General features: G+C 47.6%; 2 protein-coding genes across 5 annotated transcripts in view; both read left to right on the top strand.

Annotated features, from left to right (window-relative positions):
* The first annotated feature begins 791 nt into the window (after positions 1-791).
* On the top strand, positions 792-9,943 carry ZFAND2A (zinc finger AN1-type containing 2A). The gene is made up of 7 exons (XM_014580958.3): positions 792-872; positions 1,722-1,818; positions 3,216-3,310; positions 6,857-6,979; positions 7,874-8,025; positions 8,538-8,627; positions 9,828-9,943. Exons 2-7 carry the CDS (start codon positions 1,764-1,766, stop codon positions 9,832-9,834), a joined length of 522 nt encoding a protein of 173 aa, XP_014436444.2. The 5' UTR covers positions 792-872; positions 1,722-1,763; the 3' UTR covers positions 9,835-9,943.
* Positions 9,944-15,941: 5,998 nt separating this feature from the next.
* Positions 15,942-17,123, top strand: part of CHLSN (cholesin) — a 236,458-nt gene continuing 235,276 nt past the window's right edge. The window contains exon 1 of one of the 4 annotated variants that reach the window (XM_025178724.2): positions 15,942-16,077. The gene's annotated coding sequence lies outside the window, so the exon portion shown is untranslated. Of the gene's footprint in view, positions 16,223-16,279; positions 16,779-17,123 lie in introns of those variants that run through there. The other 3 variants (XM_014580942.3, XM_006112849.4, XM_006112848.4) reach the window with 3 other exon arrangements.

Below are 17,123 nucleotides of genomic sequence, written 5' to 3'. Positions count from 1 at the left end.
TCTCTTCGACAAACCCTTATGTTAGATGGCCATCAGTTTCAGACAGGCAACATGCTGTATTCCAATGTTGTACTGCACTATAGTCATGTACATTTGTGGCTATATACAAATACTGCAAGACAAATAGTCATGCTCCTGTCTACACAACATGGATGTTGCCTATTTCCTGACACTACGTGGAGTTTGCCTGGTATCCCCAGTCTAGCTATAGTACATGATATTTCAGCCTCTACAGCAGTGCTGAACAGAGAGCATGAGTGACAGCCAATAAAGAATAGAAACAAGATTGTATGAATTTTTATATAGAAGACTGTTAGGGCTTTCTAGCTTCCAGGCTTTCACTCTTGCTTGTTCCCACTCCTCAGCGATCTACTCTCCGAAGGGCTGGCTCAGGAGGACACTGCTCCTATGTAATTTCCCTCAGGGCTGTGGGGATCCTGCCCTTACCTGATACCTGGCCCAGTGCTGTGGGGACCCTGAACAACTGTGGGGAGCCTGTCCCTACTAAATACCCACTTTGGGGCTGATGGGGCCTTGCCTAGTCTAGGCTCTTCCAGAACACCCAAACCCGCACAGTCATCGTCCCTCACAGCTGAGCAGCCCTACAGTCCGCCGCCCCGTGACTCAGCACAGATGCAGGCCACTGATTGGCCGGGTGCCGAGTTCGCGCTGTAGAATGCGCCAACGGAGAGCTAGGATTGGCCCGGGGTGCTGATGTCATCCCTAACCGCATGCGCCAGGCATGACGCGACAAAGACGGGATTGGCTGAACGGAGCGTGACGCGGTGGGAGGGTGGGATAAAAGAGCCGGCGCGGCGAGGGTAGGAGAGGTCGTCAGTGGCGGAGACGCAGTAGCCAGGACAGCGCGTGTGGTGAGTGCTCGGGGTGCGTCTAGGCGACCCGGTGCCTCTCGCTGTGTCTATGGAAGCGGCTGCATCCCTGGGGCCGGGCGCTGGCGGGGCGGGTTCTTCTCCCGCTTGTGAGCCGTAGCCAGCAGGGAGGGATGGAGTGAGATGGGGCAGGGCGCTGGGGAGTCGAGCCGCGTCCCCACGGGATCAGGGCGGGGCGAGAGGGCTCGTTCCTGCGGCCCACTTGCCCTGAGGAGGCGCTGGCCTGTCCGGCTCCATTCAGGTGTCTGGAGGCGGAGCTGGTGCCTTGGCCTGTCCCACTTGCGGCCAATGCCCTGTTGGTAGCTTGTGCTGCACGGGGGGTGGTGATCCCCACCTCCTCTCAGTGCTAGAGCAGGCCGATCACTCCTCTAGCCCAGGGGTAGGGAGCCTGAGGCTTTGGGGCTGGGTATGGCCCTGGCTCACCTGGATCTGGCCCTAAGTCTCAACATGGCGTCCTGCCCCCGCACCTGTGCTGGTGCTTCAGTCCCCATCCCCCCTCCATGCCCTCACCATAGGGCTGGAGCACACACACAATCTACTATCCTGCTGCCCCTTGCCTCCGGTGTGTGAGGGCGTGTGGAACGTGTCGTTAGGCACATCAGTGAGGGTTGGGTTTTTTGCTTGCTTTTGTGTGGCCTCCAGCTGAGTTTTGAGAGTCAGTGGTCCCTGGCCCAAAAAACAGTTCTCCGCACTGATCTAGTCAAATACCTTGGCCTAGCTTTTTTTTTAAATCTAAAGATCAGTCCTGCAGAATGCTGTGATTACTGAGGCTGAGGTGGTGCTTGGTTGATGCAGCAATTAACTAAACTTCGATTTTATTTTATTTTGAAGATAACTGGTGCAGTAGCCAAGCAGCTTGAAGGATCTGCTATTATGGAGTTCCCAGACTTGGGCAAGCATTGTTCAGAAAAAACTTGCAAACAGCTGGGTAAGAAGTACTTCCAATGCAACTGCTGGTGTTGTTAGTAGACTGTAGTAGACTAAATTATCTGCTGTAGTCCAGTAGGTAATTGGGTTCCTGCAAAGCTAACCTCCATACACATAAGTGGTACACCTCAACTTCTGGAGACTTGCTGAATGAAAATCCAGATCTTCTTCTGACTGGTAGTGGTGCGCTGACACCATAAATGACAGTGGACTGTTTCAAAGCCTCCCGGAGGTGAAGGAGGAAGGGGGGGGGGGGAAGTTTCCTGATTCAGAGAACTGGAATTTAGGGAACATGTCTTCACTGCCAGGACTAGAGGAATGTGGCTAGGCAGTATCTCTTAGTCTTATAAAATGAACTCATCAGTATTCTGAGAACTCTAGTATTGCACACCTTGTTTACTTAGACAGATGTTCCTCACAAACAAACAAATATTCCCAGCACTTCTTTGGGAACAACCGAAACCAAATACTGTAACGCTGGTTTAAAATATTATATTGTTGGGCCATTGGAGAAACAAGAGCAGAAAAGCCTGTATCTCAAGGCCTTAATATTTGAGGATGATTAAACTAATGTCTGGTCTCTATCACAGTAGTACAGGAAGAGACTTGAAACCTGCTGATAGTCGCTAGTACAGATCTTGGAGGAAAAGAGGAGCTAAATAAGCAAGTAGCTCTACTCTGTACAAACTGTCCTATACTAAACTATTGCAGATCTCAGATTCAGACTTCTAGGTGTCTAGAATTACAGCCAGAGCTGAAACAAACCAACCATCAATGAAACCTTAGAACTCAGAAGCATCTCAGGCTGTGGACTCTGGCAAAGTAGGTAGACAACATGTCTGTCAAAATATGTGGATTCCTTGATGTAATGCATGGACTCTCCTCTTATATGTAGGCCCAATTATTAATCCTAAGGATATCCAAGAATAACTGCAGATGCAAAAGCTACAGTTTTATAACCCCTCTCAGCCATTCACTCTAATAGCTGGGAGACTTTAATATTTGGGTATAATAAAATGTACTAAAGCAAATGTGATGTCTTGAGGCTTAGGTTTATCCTAGTGTATGTGGTGACTCTAATTATGCCCCCTAAACTGTTAGTGGCTGCTGTGGTTGAGAGGGGATACAGGGCAGTTTAACAGTTCTTGTAAGTTGTGGATTAATAGGTGGAAGGGAGGCAACCTTCTCAATTTCTAACTAAGAAGCATCTCTTCCTGTTGCTCACCAAAAGATACATCTTGGTATGGCCTAAGCTAGCTTCATTTAGAAGTCTTATTCTGAATAACCAGATGCCTGCTTGGATATTTGCATGAGGCATTAACTCACAATGACTGTTAGAGACAATTTAAAAATGTCTTCCCTGGCTGCATAGATTTTAATGTTGTCTGCTTCTTATAGATTTCCTTCCTTTAAAATGTGATGCATGTGAGGAAGTTTTCTGTAAAGATCACATCACCTATGACAAACACAAATGCACTTCTGCATACAAGAAGGTAAGTCTTACAGCAATACCAAATGCTTGCACTTTCTGGATTTTCTAACTGTTATGAAAGTAGTAAATGGATGTAAAATTCCATTCAATAGGTTAAACAGATTTAACCAATTAAGGGGGCAGGGGGCAAGAGGGGTTGCTCCAGCCCAGTTAGAGGGCTCTCCTGTTGCAGGCAGGATGCCAGAGCAGCCCCTGTCCAGGGCAGGCCCATAGCAGCCCTCTTTCTGCAGCAGGCAGGGAACTGCTCAAGCCCCCATGGCTTAACCTTAACAAGTAATCCTCACCCATTCGGGGTGAAACTTACTGGCTAAACATTCACATCGCTAAATGAAAGCCAACTTTGAAATCTAAATAAGGGTTTGTGGCCTACTTTACTTGCAGCAGGAGGCCCAGCAGGCTCAGGTTAGTTTACAATTGAAATTTAAAGTTCAAATGGTACACTTCTAAGCTGGATCAAACATGATTCCATCATTCACTTAAATTGGGCTTCCATAAAGAGTGCAGATATAATACCTTGCTACTTGAGCAATGTAATGTCTACCAGTTGAGGGTTCCGTTTTCTCCAATATTTTAACTTTATAGAGAATGACCTCTAACAGCAAACTACAGAACACTTGATGGGTGGAAAGTCTGATTAGTAATAACATTAGACCTATATAATATGGCTCAATATGAAAACTGGAGTTTGAGACTTCAAGAGGTCTGCATTGCTAGAAAGCCAGCAAAGTTACAGTACAGAAATACAGCCTTGTTTAGGTTCAGAATGACTTGACAAAATTGACCTAATGTAGCTAAGGAAGGTGCTGTCTTCAAATACTTGTTCTCCTGTATTCCTTGTTCTAGTCGCTTCTGACTAGAACAGCAGTGGGCAGCCTGTGGGCCCCATACAGCCCATTGTGGTTCTGCAGCTAATCAAGCACTGTTAGGGTTCACTCAGCACATCCCATAAACATAGGTGTGCACAGCACATTTCATTAGGGTGTGCACCCAAAGAATTTTTTAAAAATGTACTTTGACCCCCATTAGCCACACCTCTGGGGGTAATACTTTTGGGGCAATATTGGCACATGACCAGAAATAAAAGGTGTCATGTGACCCCCCCAGGACTTTTCCCACCATCCTCTTACCAATAGGGATTAGTTTGGCCCTCACCAACCCCCAATGCAACTACCCTGCAATTCCTTTAACCCAATGTGTGTGACATTAACTCAGGGGGTGGAGAGGCTGTGGGAAGTGTCTCTTAGTTTCTTCCCATGAGCACAATACATTTTGTGTTGTGCACCAGTACTGAGTTTGGCTTGTTTGGGGGCGCCACTGTGGCACCCAAGTTATTGATAAGTATCTTATAAACCTCTACCCTTTCCCTCTGCTGCCATATCTCCTCCCCTTGCTCCATCAGCTCCCCCGGTGCCTGCCGCCCTCCAACCCCTCGCCCACCTCTGCTGTCCTGACTCCTGCCCTTCTCACTGCCCTCAGCCTTCCTGAGACCTGCCCCTCTCCACCAGCCCTTCTCTCCCCCCTGTGCCCACTCCTCCAGGAGCCCCACTCTGATTATGTGAGCTACCCCTCTTCATCCCCTCTTCAAACACTTCCCTCTATACACCTGCCCTGCCTCTCTCCTCTGGTGCTGGTCCCTCCCCTGCAGGTGTCTGCCCTTCTGCCTCACCCCCAGAATCCTCTGGCACCTGCACCTTCCCTTGCCCCTGCCCCCTTTGTTCTTTCTCTGGTGCCCACCCTCTGCCCTCATTCCCCCGTGCCCCCACACATGCCTTGCTCCATCCCTGCCTTCCTCATGCCCACCCCTTCTTTCAAGCCTTCTCCCGGCACCTCCCCTTCTCCCCTCTAGCCCCCCCAAGCCCTTCCTCTCTCCTCTCCTAGCATCATCTTGTCCCCCCTCTCCCTGACACTTCCCCTCCTGCCCTTTCCCCCATTGTCTCCACTTGGCCCCTGGCATTTCTCTCTCCTTCACTCTGTCCCTTGGTGCCTTTCTTCTCCTGACCTGCCCCCTCCCCTCAGCACGAGCCCCTTCCTCTGACCCTTCCCCCTATTTTTCCCTCCTCCAGCTGCCGCCAGCTGGTCTAACAGTTCTAGGATCGCCCTGACTGTCACCCTTCTGGCACTCCCCCTACTCTCTTAGGTTTCTCAGACCCCTTTTTGGGCCACAAACCCCCACCCTGCAGTCCCTGGTTCCCAAAGTTCCAGCAGTCTCCCCATCACTTGGTGCCTGTACCGGGTCCGACTCATAGGGTTGCCAGGTGTCTGGTTTTTGGGCCCTCTGTCTGGTGGGGGTGTGTTTAAAAAAATAGATATATCTATCTCCAGGAAAATACTGGACACATGCAATGTCTGGTATTTCCTGGTTTTCCAGCTGGGTGCCAGACTGAAGCCTGGTGGTGGTGGGGTGAATGTGCCCCACCTTCCAGTCAATCAGCACAGGAGCCTCAGGAGGAGGGGGGGAAGCAGGGCTGGCTGGGAGGAGGGAGGTGCAGGAAGCAGAGCTGGGGGGGGGGGTGTTGAGGAACATGAGGTTGGCATGGAGGGAAGGGGGGATGGGAAGCAGCTCTGCAGGGGCCCCCCGCCCTGCCCCCCCTCCCTGGGACAGCTGTGTGCATATGCCTCATTGCTCTGACCCGGCCAGGCCAGCTGTGCTGCCCCTGCCCCAAGCCCAGCCACTCTGGTCCCTGCCCTGAGCCCAGCTGTGCTGCTCCCATCTCCTCCTCCCTTCTTCCCCCCCCCCCCCCCCCCCGGGCCGGGTCAGCCGCCTTGTCCCAGACCCTGGGCCAGCCCAGCTGCGCTGCTCCCATCCCCTGCCTGGGGGCGGGCACCCCCCCCACCTTCCTGCCTGGGGTTCAAACTTACCTCGCTTGCTAGGGAGGCAGGGTGACAATTCTGCTCCCTGCCGCCTATTTCTGTGGGGTCTTAAGACCCGCCGGTTTTAACCACGCATGCATGGCAAACCCTGTGCAGTGTCTTCCCCAGTGCACCAGGGTGGCCCTTTGAAATTAGGGGGTGCCTGGGCACACCCATGCGCATGCCTATGCCCATACACGTCAGGTATGCAGTGCAGTTAGCAAAACTACTCTATACTGGGGGACAATCTTGCAGCCCTCATGCAGGAGGACCACTCACTAGCCTAGGTTGTACCTCTCTGTTCTAGAATGGTAGTGGTATACCAGGTCTGAGAAACTCAACAAATATACACAAGATTGGGGAAGAAACCAAGTCCATGGCAGTGATTTTTGAGATTTGAAAAGTACATATCTAAAAGCAACTTAGATGAGATTTAACTGTGGCTGACCAGCTTTAACTGCAGTTATGTTTATGTGGACTTTCTGTAGAAACTGGAAATACAGAATCCAGTGCTGCTGAAGTAGATGTGCTGGAAATTCTGAAGAAATCTTGGTATAGGGAATGGCGGGTCAATCAGTTAACTTTTTCTGCCTCTCTGAAAGCAATGGTTGGAAATCTAAGTTGTGTCCTTTCCAAAGCAAGTGGAATCTTGCTTTCTCACTTCTAATCCAATGACTTCACTGTCCTTTTTTTTAAGGATGTTCAGGTTCCAGTATGTCCTTTATGTAACACTCCCATCCCTGTGAGAAGAGGGGAGATGCCAGACATTGTCGTTGGAGCACACATGGACAAGGACTGCAAATATGATCCCACTCAGAGGGTAAGGAAACTTCCTTTTGAAATTGATGCTTATAGAGACAAGCCTCCCAATTGCATATCCTGACATAAGCAGCAACAATGAAGGTTTCACTTGACTGCCATGTCATTAGGCCTCAAGTTTCCTCTGGAAGACTTGAAGAGATTGCTAGACTCACTTTAATTTTTTGCCCATGCTGATCATGTGAGCAGTATGTGACAGGGTGTGTTCCCAGAAGACCCCTTTGGGGCTGCTTTCTGGGTTGCTGACACAGCCACTGACACTGGTCTCCTTACACTCTAGTTTCTCACTACTCAGTCCTGCTGGGCCAGATCTCTTGGTCTCCCCCACCCAAGGCACAGAGCTGAGATCACTACCCCCCACCCCCAAAAAAGCAACAGACACTGAAACTCTTCAGTTCTGGGGAGAATTCAGTATTGGGACCAGCTTCTAGGAACACCACTCCCCAAATGGGGTCAGAACCCCAATCATTCAGGTAATCCCCTTTCCAAAGAAAGGAGGATATGGACACTAATTGCTCCCCAGGTAACAATTATGAGCATGAGCTTATCGGTTACCTGTTTAAACTGCTATACTCTTCCCTTTCTAGTTCTAATTGGTGACCAAGCTATAAGGATTTATCAAGACCCAAAAACTTAGTACCTCTGACTTCAAGTGTTTCTGGTCTTTGTGAACATACTATCACTTGTGCTGGGCAAAATATAACATCTACTGATTAGAGCACTATGAATAGATCACTCTGAATTCAAGCAGTTGGAACAATTGTTTCCTCAAACTGCACTCTAGATTTCAGGTTAATTTAGAGGCCTGGACACCCTCTTGGCCAGAGTACTTGCAAGTTTTGTAATGTGCGGAAGTGCTTCCTGCTTGAGCTAAAGCAACTTGACTATCTTTAAGGTTTTCACCAATAAGTGCTCAAAAGAAGGCTGCAAAAGGAAAGAGATGATAAAGCTCATTTGTAACCACTGCCATGGAAACTTCTGTATAAAACATCGGCATCCTCAGGATCATGACTGCAAAGCGGGAGGTCACTCCCTCTCCAAAGCTGGGTAAGGATGTTAAAATTCATAATGAAGGAAATGCTTGCCTACCTCCAGCTTTTTTCAGAACCAATAGAAATACCATCATCCAACTTTCAGATGAATGAGTTGTCAAATTATTATAGCTGCTCTCTCTTGGTGGATGCAGATGGCCAGCTATCTTGCTGAAGAATTTGGCTCTTTCTAATGTTAAAGATCCTCCAGGACTAATTTCTGAGAGCAATTTGAGAACATGCTTGGAAGAAAGACCAACAGACTCTTCTTCTAGTTGTCTGATCACTCACCAGCTTCTACTGAGTTTGGCTTAAAGCACCAATTCCCATAGTATCAGTCTTGCTGTAGTAAGAAACAGTATAAATTTGAGTCTTTCTTCTAATGAAGTACCATGTCTCTTATAAGCACAACTACCTTCTTGTTCCAAAGATTCTAGAGCAGCTGGGTGACCAGTTTTCCACAAATCAGGAAATAGGTGGATGTGATTTGAATAAATAAGTGTTCAGCACAGTTCTATTTCCTTACAGATATGCAGCTATAATGAGAGCATCTGAACCCAGCTTCAGGCCAACAGGATCAAACAGAATGTCGTCGGGCAGGCATCCTCAGCATAACAGGTATAAGCTTGTCAAAATAGGATGACCTAAACCAGAGCTCTACCTATAGGCTGTAGGATTATTGACAGCTTTTATTACAACTTCTTTAGCTGCCATCTCAGCAATGTCAGGAGCATAGGGGAGGTGCCTCTAACAATCCAAGATATTACTCCTGGGAGAATTCTGCATCAGTGCATGTGTATAGAGGCCATGAATTCTACAGACTGCTTTGCTTCCCTACAGAAAAATGACTTCAGATGGGGGGGGGAATAAGCCACTAGAGCAGTTATCAATCCTTCCCCAGCAGTGTAGGCAGGCTGGTTTGGGTGCCCAGAGCACCTGGTAAAAGCAGGGTTTTAGGGTATTTCTGAGGAGGTAGATGTGGGGCAGGTTCTTCCCCCTCAGGAAAAACAGAATGTAGCAGCCTGCCTGCTTAGTGAGGAGTTCCTGTCCTTAATGAATTCCACCTGAGGTTAAAACAGGTGTAATGAGAGAATTAAGGCTCCATTAAGTGGTATAAGCCTTACTGTAAAGAACAGCAGGACTTCAGAAATGCTTATGGTACTTCAGTGATCAGAACTGATCTACATTTTGAGACTGAAAAAATATGCTATTCAAATGTATTGCATGAACTGTTTACTAATGACCTTTCTGGAGATGGTCAGTCATATAAATTGAGTTAGTCCCCAGCCCTCACTTGATCTTCAGTTGCCTGTGATGTAATGCTGAGCATATGACTGCCTTTATTTGATTTCTAATTAGAAGTAAAGGGTCAACACTAGCTGCATTACCTAAACTCCATGTAATAGTACTGCTGCCAGTGCTCCTCAATCCAATCCCCATTCATTCCAGTTTAAACAATTATCAATTAAAACCATGATATTGTACAAAAATATGCAGGACTCTAAAATATTGTGTGAAACTTAACTTGCACAGAATCCCCCAGGAGTAAAGATGTAGCTAGTTGCTACAGAGGCAAACAAAATCCTCATATGCAATTTGAGTACTAAATCTATAACTAGTTAGTGACCTAGTAGCTGACTCAGTCTGCACTTGACATGACCAAAATGTAGGAACTTAGTATAGGGTTACTTGTGTCAATTTTGTATTAAGTGACATAGTCTGTTATGGCTGAGCTAAAGAAAATAGCTATTCAAACATTCTCTGTTGGAGTTGGTCACCTGAGGACTTCAACTTAAATCTGTAATTTTGTTCTTTCAGATGCTGAGGAGCTGGGCCAGTCACATTGTTCCAGCCATTAGATGTTTAAATTAATGTAATTGTATTGTCTAAAGCATGTATATTTTTCTATAGTGCAAATAAAATAGTTCTCTCAATCTCTAGTGTTCAATAAATGTCCCTTACAAAAGTATAGAGCAGTACTGTAACATTAGGTATTCCAAATGGAGAGAACACATGAAGTTTGATTAGAACAGCAAGCATTTTTTTGTAAAATCAAAGAGCAAGGAAACCACTGTGCATATGGTGTAAGGAAGCACTAAAGTAGTGAACAAATACTTCAATCAGTATTATTCCAGTGGACATCTTATAAACTATAGTCACTAAGCAAGTTAATGTGATCATGACATCTGAGTTATATTTGCTGCAGAGTGCAACTGGAAAGTGACTCCACTGCTGGAGTTAAGACTGGTATCTGCTATCTACTATGTCTGAACTGCAAAGTAGAATGCAGCTCAGCAGAGGTGTTTGGGCTGGCAGAAACATCTTTGAACTCATTTGTCCTGGGACTAGAAATCTCTTCAGCATGTGCTACAAAGTTTGATGGGTTTAGTGCAGAAACATGGGTGAGATGTTGATTTGTTTCCTTACTGTGATGGGAAGTAAGGATGTTAAGAGGCAGGTAAGTGGCTAATCATGTAGCTGGAGTTTTTAGATGCTATGATTAGTTGATAAGGGAAGGGGCTCAATCCCAGCTTGCACCAGGTCCAGGAGTTACCCCTACTGCAGCTCTGCAGTTTAAATGTAGCAGGAGTTGGGCATGCAGGTAGCCTGGCTGCTCCTAAATTTAAATTGCAAAAGCACAGCAGGAGTAGGTCCTGGATCCAGCATGAGGCTGCCTGCCCAGAGCAGCCCCTGTCCATGGTGGCTGGGCTGCCTTCCCCTACTGTGGTGCATCCCCTCCCACCCTGTAGCAGTCCCCTTCAGACAGGGGCTGCTTCATGGCAGCCTCCCACTGCTGCTTCTGACAGGTAGCATTCCAATGCTAGGGGAAATCAGCTTTTAAGCTGACTCCTTACTCACCAGCTTCTGCTTCCTTCTCCTCTTCCCCTTCCTACCTCCCAGCCAGCAAGGCAGGGGGAATGTGGGTAGTTTGCTTACATCCTAATGGGAAGAACAGTATCTTCTGCCTCCAGCAAATGAAGGCTATTAAATATGCTCTGTTCTACCCTATTAGGGGCTTTTTCACTACTTATAAGCAAATCATGCCATGCTTCTAAATGGAAAACTGAAGTCCTCAAAATAGCTAATTGTAGACTTAAACTGCATATATTGTTACACTCCACTGATTTAAGAATTGAAAGTCTTCCTTCAGATGAGCTGGAAGGACTCAGTATAAAGAATGTAACTACTGGAACTGTACTCCACTCATGTAAACTTGCTAGGTGTTCAAGACCTCCAATTTCATGTCTCATTGGCAGAATGCCATCTCCACTAATAGAGGGTCACAGACTGTTATGTTGGAACACTGGTTTAGAATTAACAGAGGCTAACGGTATCTACTTAATCATACTAGCTACAAGGAGTTCATGCTCAATCTTGCTCTGTTGTATGAGTCTACCTCCCAAACTTCTGAACCTATAATCTATTTGTAGTAAAAGATGCATGTAGCCATTTACATTACTACTATCTCCTGTTAACAGTTGGTACTCTGCAATCTCCTATGGTTATGGTCTCTCTAGACAAACTTAATTATCACAACAAAGGGCAGTTAAGTCCCCTCAATGTTATAAACTAGCTTAACACTGGGAAATTGTGGCCAGTCTAAAATTGTCTAGGAATTGTCCTCTTGCTATATGCACCCTGATCCCTGCTAAGCTATGCCCTGAGGGGTATGGGATGCTGTAGCACCTTATTCCTTTCAGCCTTTTTTAGCAGTGTGATTTCTAGAAAGCTGCTTAGTTGTGAGTGGTGGACATAGAAAATGGTACCTTTTGGATAAGGATGGGTGTGGTGGTCCTAATTCTTCTGAGGGAGAACTGTATTTTGGGACTCCTTTGACCAAATGGCTTTTGTTTCCACTAAAGGGGCCCTAGATCTTTAGGTGCTATACCAATCTTCAAGGTTCTGTGGTGGTCAAGTTAGAGCATTAAAGATAGCTTCCAGAAATTATGCTACAACCTTAACTAGGTGCCAAATACATTTCCCATACCACCTCTCCCCACCAATTTCCCAGGAAAATCAGTCTTCTAGAATCACTTCCTCCGCCTAACTATGTAGTCCTGAATTTGGAAGCAATTTCAGTATCAGTAATACTACATTTCACCACAGGAGGTCACAATAGGACATAGAATGAAACATTTGCTATTTGAGGTGTTTAACTGTTTGCTATTTCAACTCTAGATTATAGATTTGAGTGTTAAATTACACAAGCACCATATTGTAGACTTGTATTTCTGCCATATTATAGTCATAAAGTAGGGATGTTAACTATCAGGTTCTTTGAAAAGGGTACTTGAATTTAGCATTTGCACACAGGGCAGCCAGGAGCCAATGCTCTGTGGGAACTGGCTATTAAGCTGGCTGCTAGTGATCACTAACTCCCATCAGCTCCTCTTTCCTAATGTCTCTGATAAAGAGGTGGGGGATGGGAGCATGTGATGCTCATAGGAGCCTAGATGTGCTAGGAGTTGGTGTTTAAATGACTTAACATCCTAAAAATTTAAGTAAGGCTCAGCTTGTATGTTTCTGTTTAGTACATATGCTAGACTATACTAAAATTTTCTGGTTCACTCATTCAGATCAGAAAGCAAATACACCCCTTTTTGGCACTGTTAATCATAGCAAACTTTTTCTGGGAAGAATGACTGTGGAAACTGCTGATTGAATAAATAGTGGAGAATCTGTGGGAAATATTTATAAACAAGTAGCCGTACTCTTATGGTAAGAGGTATACTCTCATTGACTTGAGCAACAGTGTCTGTTTCTGTTTCCTTTATAGTGTTAAGTTATTTGACTAGAAAGTTTTCAAATACTACAATTTCCAGATTTAAAAATCAGTTCATGGAACTAGTGAACAGGTAACTTGACATTTCTCCATTCACTCAATATGCATGTATCTAGCTGTAGACCATAGCTTTGTACTTCCTGTGTGAATGATGGACAACTGTGCTTTGATTCAGAGAACCAAAATAACTGCAGTACATTTATCCTTAGCCAGGTGGCAGCAAATAAACTCATGTATAGACTCAATCCAATCACTCTTTCCACACAGACAGGGCAAAACTTCAGCCTGATTAAGATTTGGCCATTATAGTAGGGGAGAGGGGCACTAATTTTTGTTGGGAGGGCGCTACTCCTAGAATTTGGCAAACAGTGAAGGGCCACATGCTTCCTATGTGGCTCTCTGCCAGTAACCGAGCAGAACATAGCCGCTGTACTGGGTCAGACCAAAGGTCTGTCTAGCCCAGTATTCTGTCTGCTGACAGTGCCCAATACCAGATGCCAGAGAGGGAGGGATCACAGGAGGTGATCATCACCTGATCCCTCCCCTGTTTCCCACTTCCAGAGAAACAGCAGCTAGGGCCATAGTTCCTACTCATCCTGGCTAATAGCCATTGACGGACCTAACCTTCATGAATCTAGCTACTCTTTTTTTGAAGGCTGTTAAAGATCTACCCTTCACCAGGTCGTCCGCCAAGGAGTTTCACAGGTTGACACTGTGCTGACTGTGAGCAGGTTCCTCAAGCAGGCTCTCTGCCTTCCATGCCTCCATTCATAGTGGTCAGCGGTGGGGGATTATGTACTGCTCTGAGCATAATGAGCCCCAGGCCAGAGTACTTCATGTGCTGCCTGCCCTGCAAACAGGTAGTGCTGGTTAGCTGGTTCCCAGCTACTGGGAGCTGCAAGATTGTGCTGGGGCAGGGTAGTGCATGAAGCCTCTTCTCTGCCCCACCCCCTCCCAGCTCATGGCAGAGGGGCGTAGGGCCACTCTGAGGGGTGTATGGGGGAAGGGTAGGTCAGGAGCCTGCCCAAGGATCCTGCTGGTCTATGGGCCAGATTCAGCCCATAGGCCATATTTTGCCTGCCCTGCATTACAGCAAGCAGCATAAATTGCACAAATAAATATGTCCAGGCCTGTTAAAGATAACATGGGTGCAGTGAAATGTTAGTGGACCAACTTCTAGTAATGAGGGACAAGCTTTTGAACTACCCAGTGCTGGTCTTCAGTCCTTTTAAGAGCAACTTGCTCTTCTTTGGAAACAGACTCCTCCTTAGACTTGCCAGGCATCTGATTTGACAGGAAGACCTAGTCAAAAAGGAATCCTGGTGGCTCTTATGAGGCCACTAAAAGTCAAATCAGCTGCATAGCTGTCTCCCTGCCTGCTCTGGCTCCATGTGGCCCACGTCTGGCTTGTAGATGCAGAGGTGGCCACAGGGATCTGCATGGTGCTGGGAACTGCAGCTATAGGAGCTGTGGGGTGTCACCTGTGGGAGTGGGCAGTGTGCAGAACCTCCTGACCCTAGGAGCTTAGAAGCTTGATGTGCTGGCTATTTCCAGGAGCTGTCTGAAGTAAGCACTGCTTCGTAGAGCCTGCACACCAAACCCTCTCCTGCATCCCAGCCTCTGTCCTAGGTCAGTGTCCTCTCCCAAAGCCTTCACCCCTCACCCCTTCCCCAGCCAAGTCCCCTCCCCCATGTTAAACCCCTCATCTCCAGGCTCACCCCAGAGTCCACATCCACAGCCAGAGCCCTCAGCCTCTCCTGCATCCTATCTGTCTGAAAGTGAGGGTGGGGAAAGGGAAGAAGTGGGAGGTAGGGCTTGGAAAAAGGAGCAGAGTCTCCAAGATCAGGTGGTACAGGGCAAGGGTGTTCATTTTGTGTGATCCTAAAAGAGAGATACCTAAATCAGCTATTGGCCAGATACAGCTCCCTTGTTTACTTCCCACGCAGTTGCAGATCCCTCCTTCTTCCAGTGATAGCAGGGCTGCTTCAGGATAAGGAGCACTTAGCAGCCTAGGGCAGAGGTACATGTCAGTGGGGGCACAGGAGAGTGTGCACCCTTGTAAGATTGCCAAATGGTTTCAACAAAAATACTGGACACCCTTGACATTACATCACAATCTACATTACGTCTGATTTAGAAAATACCGGACATTTATATTTTCTCATTTATATTTTCTCAATTTGTTTCCCAAACAGAAAGATCAAATACTGGACTCTCCGGTTCAAAACCAGACACCTGGCAACCCTACCCTTGGGCACAGTAACTCTGGCATCTGCTGCATCCACACCAGGAAAAACAATGAGGAATCCTGTGACACCTTAAAGACTAAGGCTGTGTCTAGACTGGCCAGTTTTTCTGGAAAATCAGCCACTTTTACGGAAAAACTTGCGAGCTGTCTACACTGGCCGTTTGAATTTCTGCAAAAGCACTGACTTCGTACTGTAAGAAATCAGTGCTTTTTGCAGAAATACTATGCTGCTCCTGTTCGGGCAAAAGTGCGCAAAAGGGCCAGTGTAGACAGCTGAGATTTGTTTTCCACAAAAAAGTCCTGATCGCAAAAATGGTGATCGGGGCTTTTTTGTGCAAAAGCGCGTCTAGATTGGCCACGGATGCTTTTCCGCAAAAAGTGCTTTTGCGGAAAAGCGTCCATGCTAATCTAGATGCTCTTTTCCGAAAATGCTTTTAACGGAAAACTTTTCCGTTAAAAGCATTTCTGGAAAATCATGCCAGTCTAGACGTAGCCTAATATTTTTATTTGGGCATAAGCTTTGGTGGGCAAAAACTCACTTTGTCAGATGCCTATCCAAGCTTATGCCCAAATAAATGTCAGTTTTAAAGGTGCCACAGGGCTCCTTATTGGTTTTGCAGATCCAGACTAAGCTGTCCCTCTGAGACGTGCCATCCACAGCAGGGCAGCTCTGGCACAGGACGTGGGAGGGGCAGGCCAGGCTGGGCGGAAAGAGCGGGGGAGGGGAAAGGCAGAGCGACCAACGCCTCGGGGAGGAGCTTGGCTGACCCCACGGATGTGGGAAGTGCCAAGTTCCTGAGGCTCCGCCCACTCCGGAAGCTGAGAGACCGGCTCTTGCAACTCAGTGCACAGTGATGACCTCAACACTATGCGCCCCCCCCTTCCCGCGTGCCGCCCAGCCGCCTGGGAGAGGGGCGGGAATAAGACAATTTGGCTTTCTATTGGCCATTGTCGTGATTGACAAAGCGAAATCCAACGAGGCTCCGCCGCTGGGTTTCGGGAGCCAATGAGAGAGAAGGGCGGGCTGCCGCGCCAAGGCAAGGGCAGGTTAAATGCGCTGAGGGGCGGCGGAGGCGGGTCTGAGAAGTGCATGGCGTGGAGGGGGCGGGGTGAGTAGGCGCTCCTGGGGAGGGCGCTTATCTCCAATCCCTTCGGGGCGCGGAAGGGCCCCGAGGAGATGGGGTGAGGCCGCGCTTCCCGCCTGGGGCCCCGGGGAGCGGCCGCTATTGGGGAGTCTGCTCTACTGTCCCCTTGCCTGGGGGGCTCTTCGTAGGGCTCCCCGCGCTCTGAGGGAGCAGCGCAGGTGGCTCCTCGGTGTCCCTGGCTGAGGGCCTAGTGAGGCGAAGGGGGTTGGCAAAGGCTTGGGATGGAGGGTGAGGGGCAAGGCGGGGCCGGATGCTCCCAATGAGAAATTCTGGGCCCGTCCCATTAAGTGCTTGGACTCGGCTCCCACGCGTCCTGGGCCTGGGTGGTTCCGCAGCTCTGCAGGAGGCTCTCTCCGCCTTGACTCCGTGCAAGGCGGGTGCTGTCTCTAGCTCCTCGCCGAGCTCTGCTCCGGCAGTATCCTGATTGCAGAGCTTTCGTGGGCTCTTTGAAACGCAAATGATTCCAGTCTGCCCCGGGGTTGCAATAAGCTGGTTGCCGATCGGGCTCTGGTTAGAGTACTCAGTGAAAGGGGAGGTGAGCAGCATAATTAAAGAGAATGAGACTAGGCGGTAGCACTACAAAACCCCTGAAGGTAATGTAATTGACAAGCACTCATCAGTACTAGTGTATCCTATTACAGTCATAAAAGTTCTTGCCACCTGTGTACTGGAAATAACCAAATGAGTAACCCTTTTGTTGGTATAAACTTCAACAACAAATAGTCTGGTAGCACTTTAAAGATTAACAAAAGTAGGTTTTGCAGCTCAGTGTGAGATGAAATACCGTACAACTGTCAACTTCCTTTCCCGTGTCTGCTCATCATAGGTACTTCATAGGAAACACAGCAGCCTTAGTTGCAAACAAGTGACTAATAAACATGATATAATTAAAATCACTGGTAATTATTGTAATAGCTGACCGTCTGAGGATAGCTGGA

The sequence above is a fragment of the Pelodiscus sinensis genome, chromosome 16 (genome assembly GCF_049634645.1).
Source record: "Pelodiscus sinensis isolate JC-2024 chromosome 16, ASM4963464v1, whole genome shotgun sequence".
Classification (NCBI taxonomy): Eukaryota; Metazoa; Chordata; order Testudines; family Trionychidae; genus Pelodiscus; species Pelodiscus sinensis.
This window is presented reverse-complemented; position numbering and strand designations above follow the sequence as displayed.

Bases quoted from the DNA above. Each gene is read 5' to 3' on its own strand.
- ZFAND2A (XM_014580958.3), top strand. From the start codon at position 1,764: ATGGAGTTCCCAGACTTGGGCAAGCATTGTTCAGAAAAAACTTGCAAA. The intron at 6,980-7,873 runs GTAAGGAAACTT...ACTATCTTTAAG, and splicing joins AATATGATCCCACTCAGAGG to GTTTTCACCAATAAGTGCTC. The intron at 8,026-8,537 runs GTAAGGATGTTA...ATTTCCTTACAG, and splicing joins CACTCCCTCTCCAAAGCTGG to ATATGCAGCTATAATGAGAG.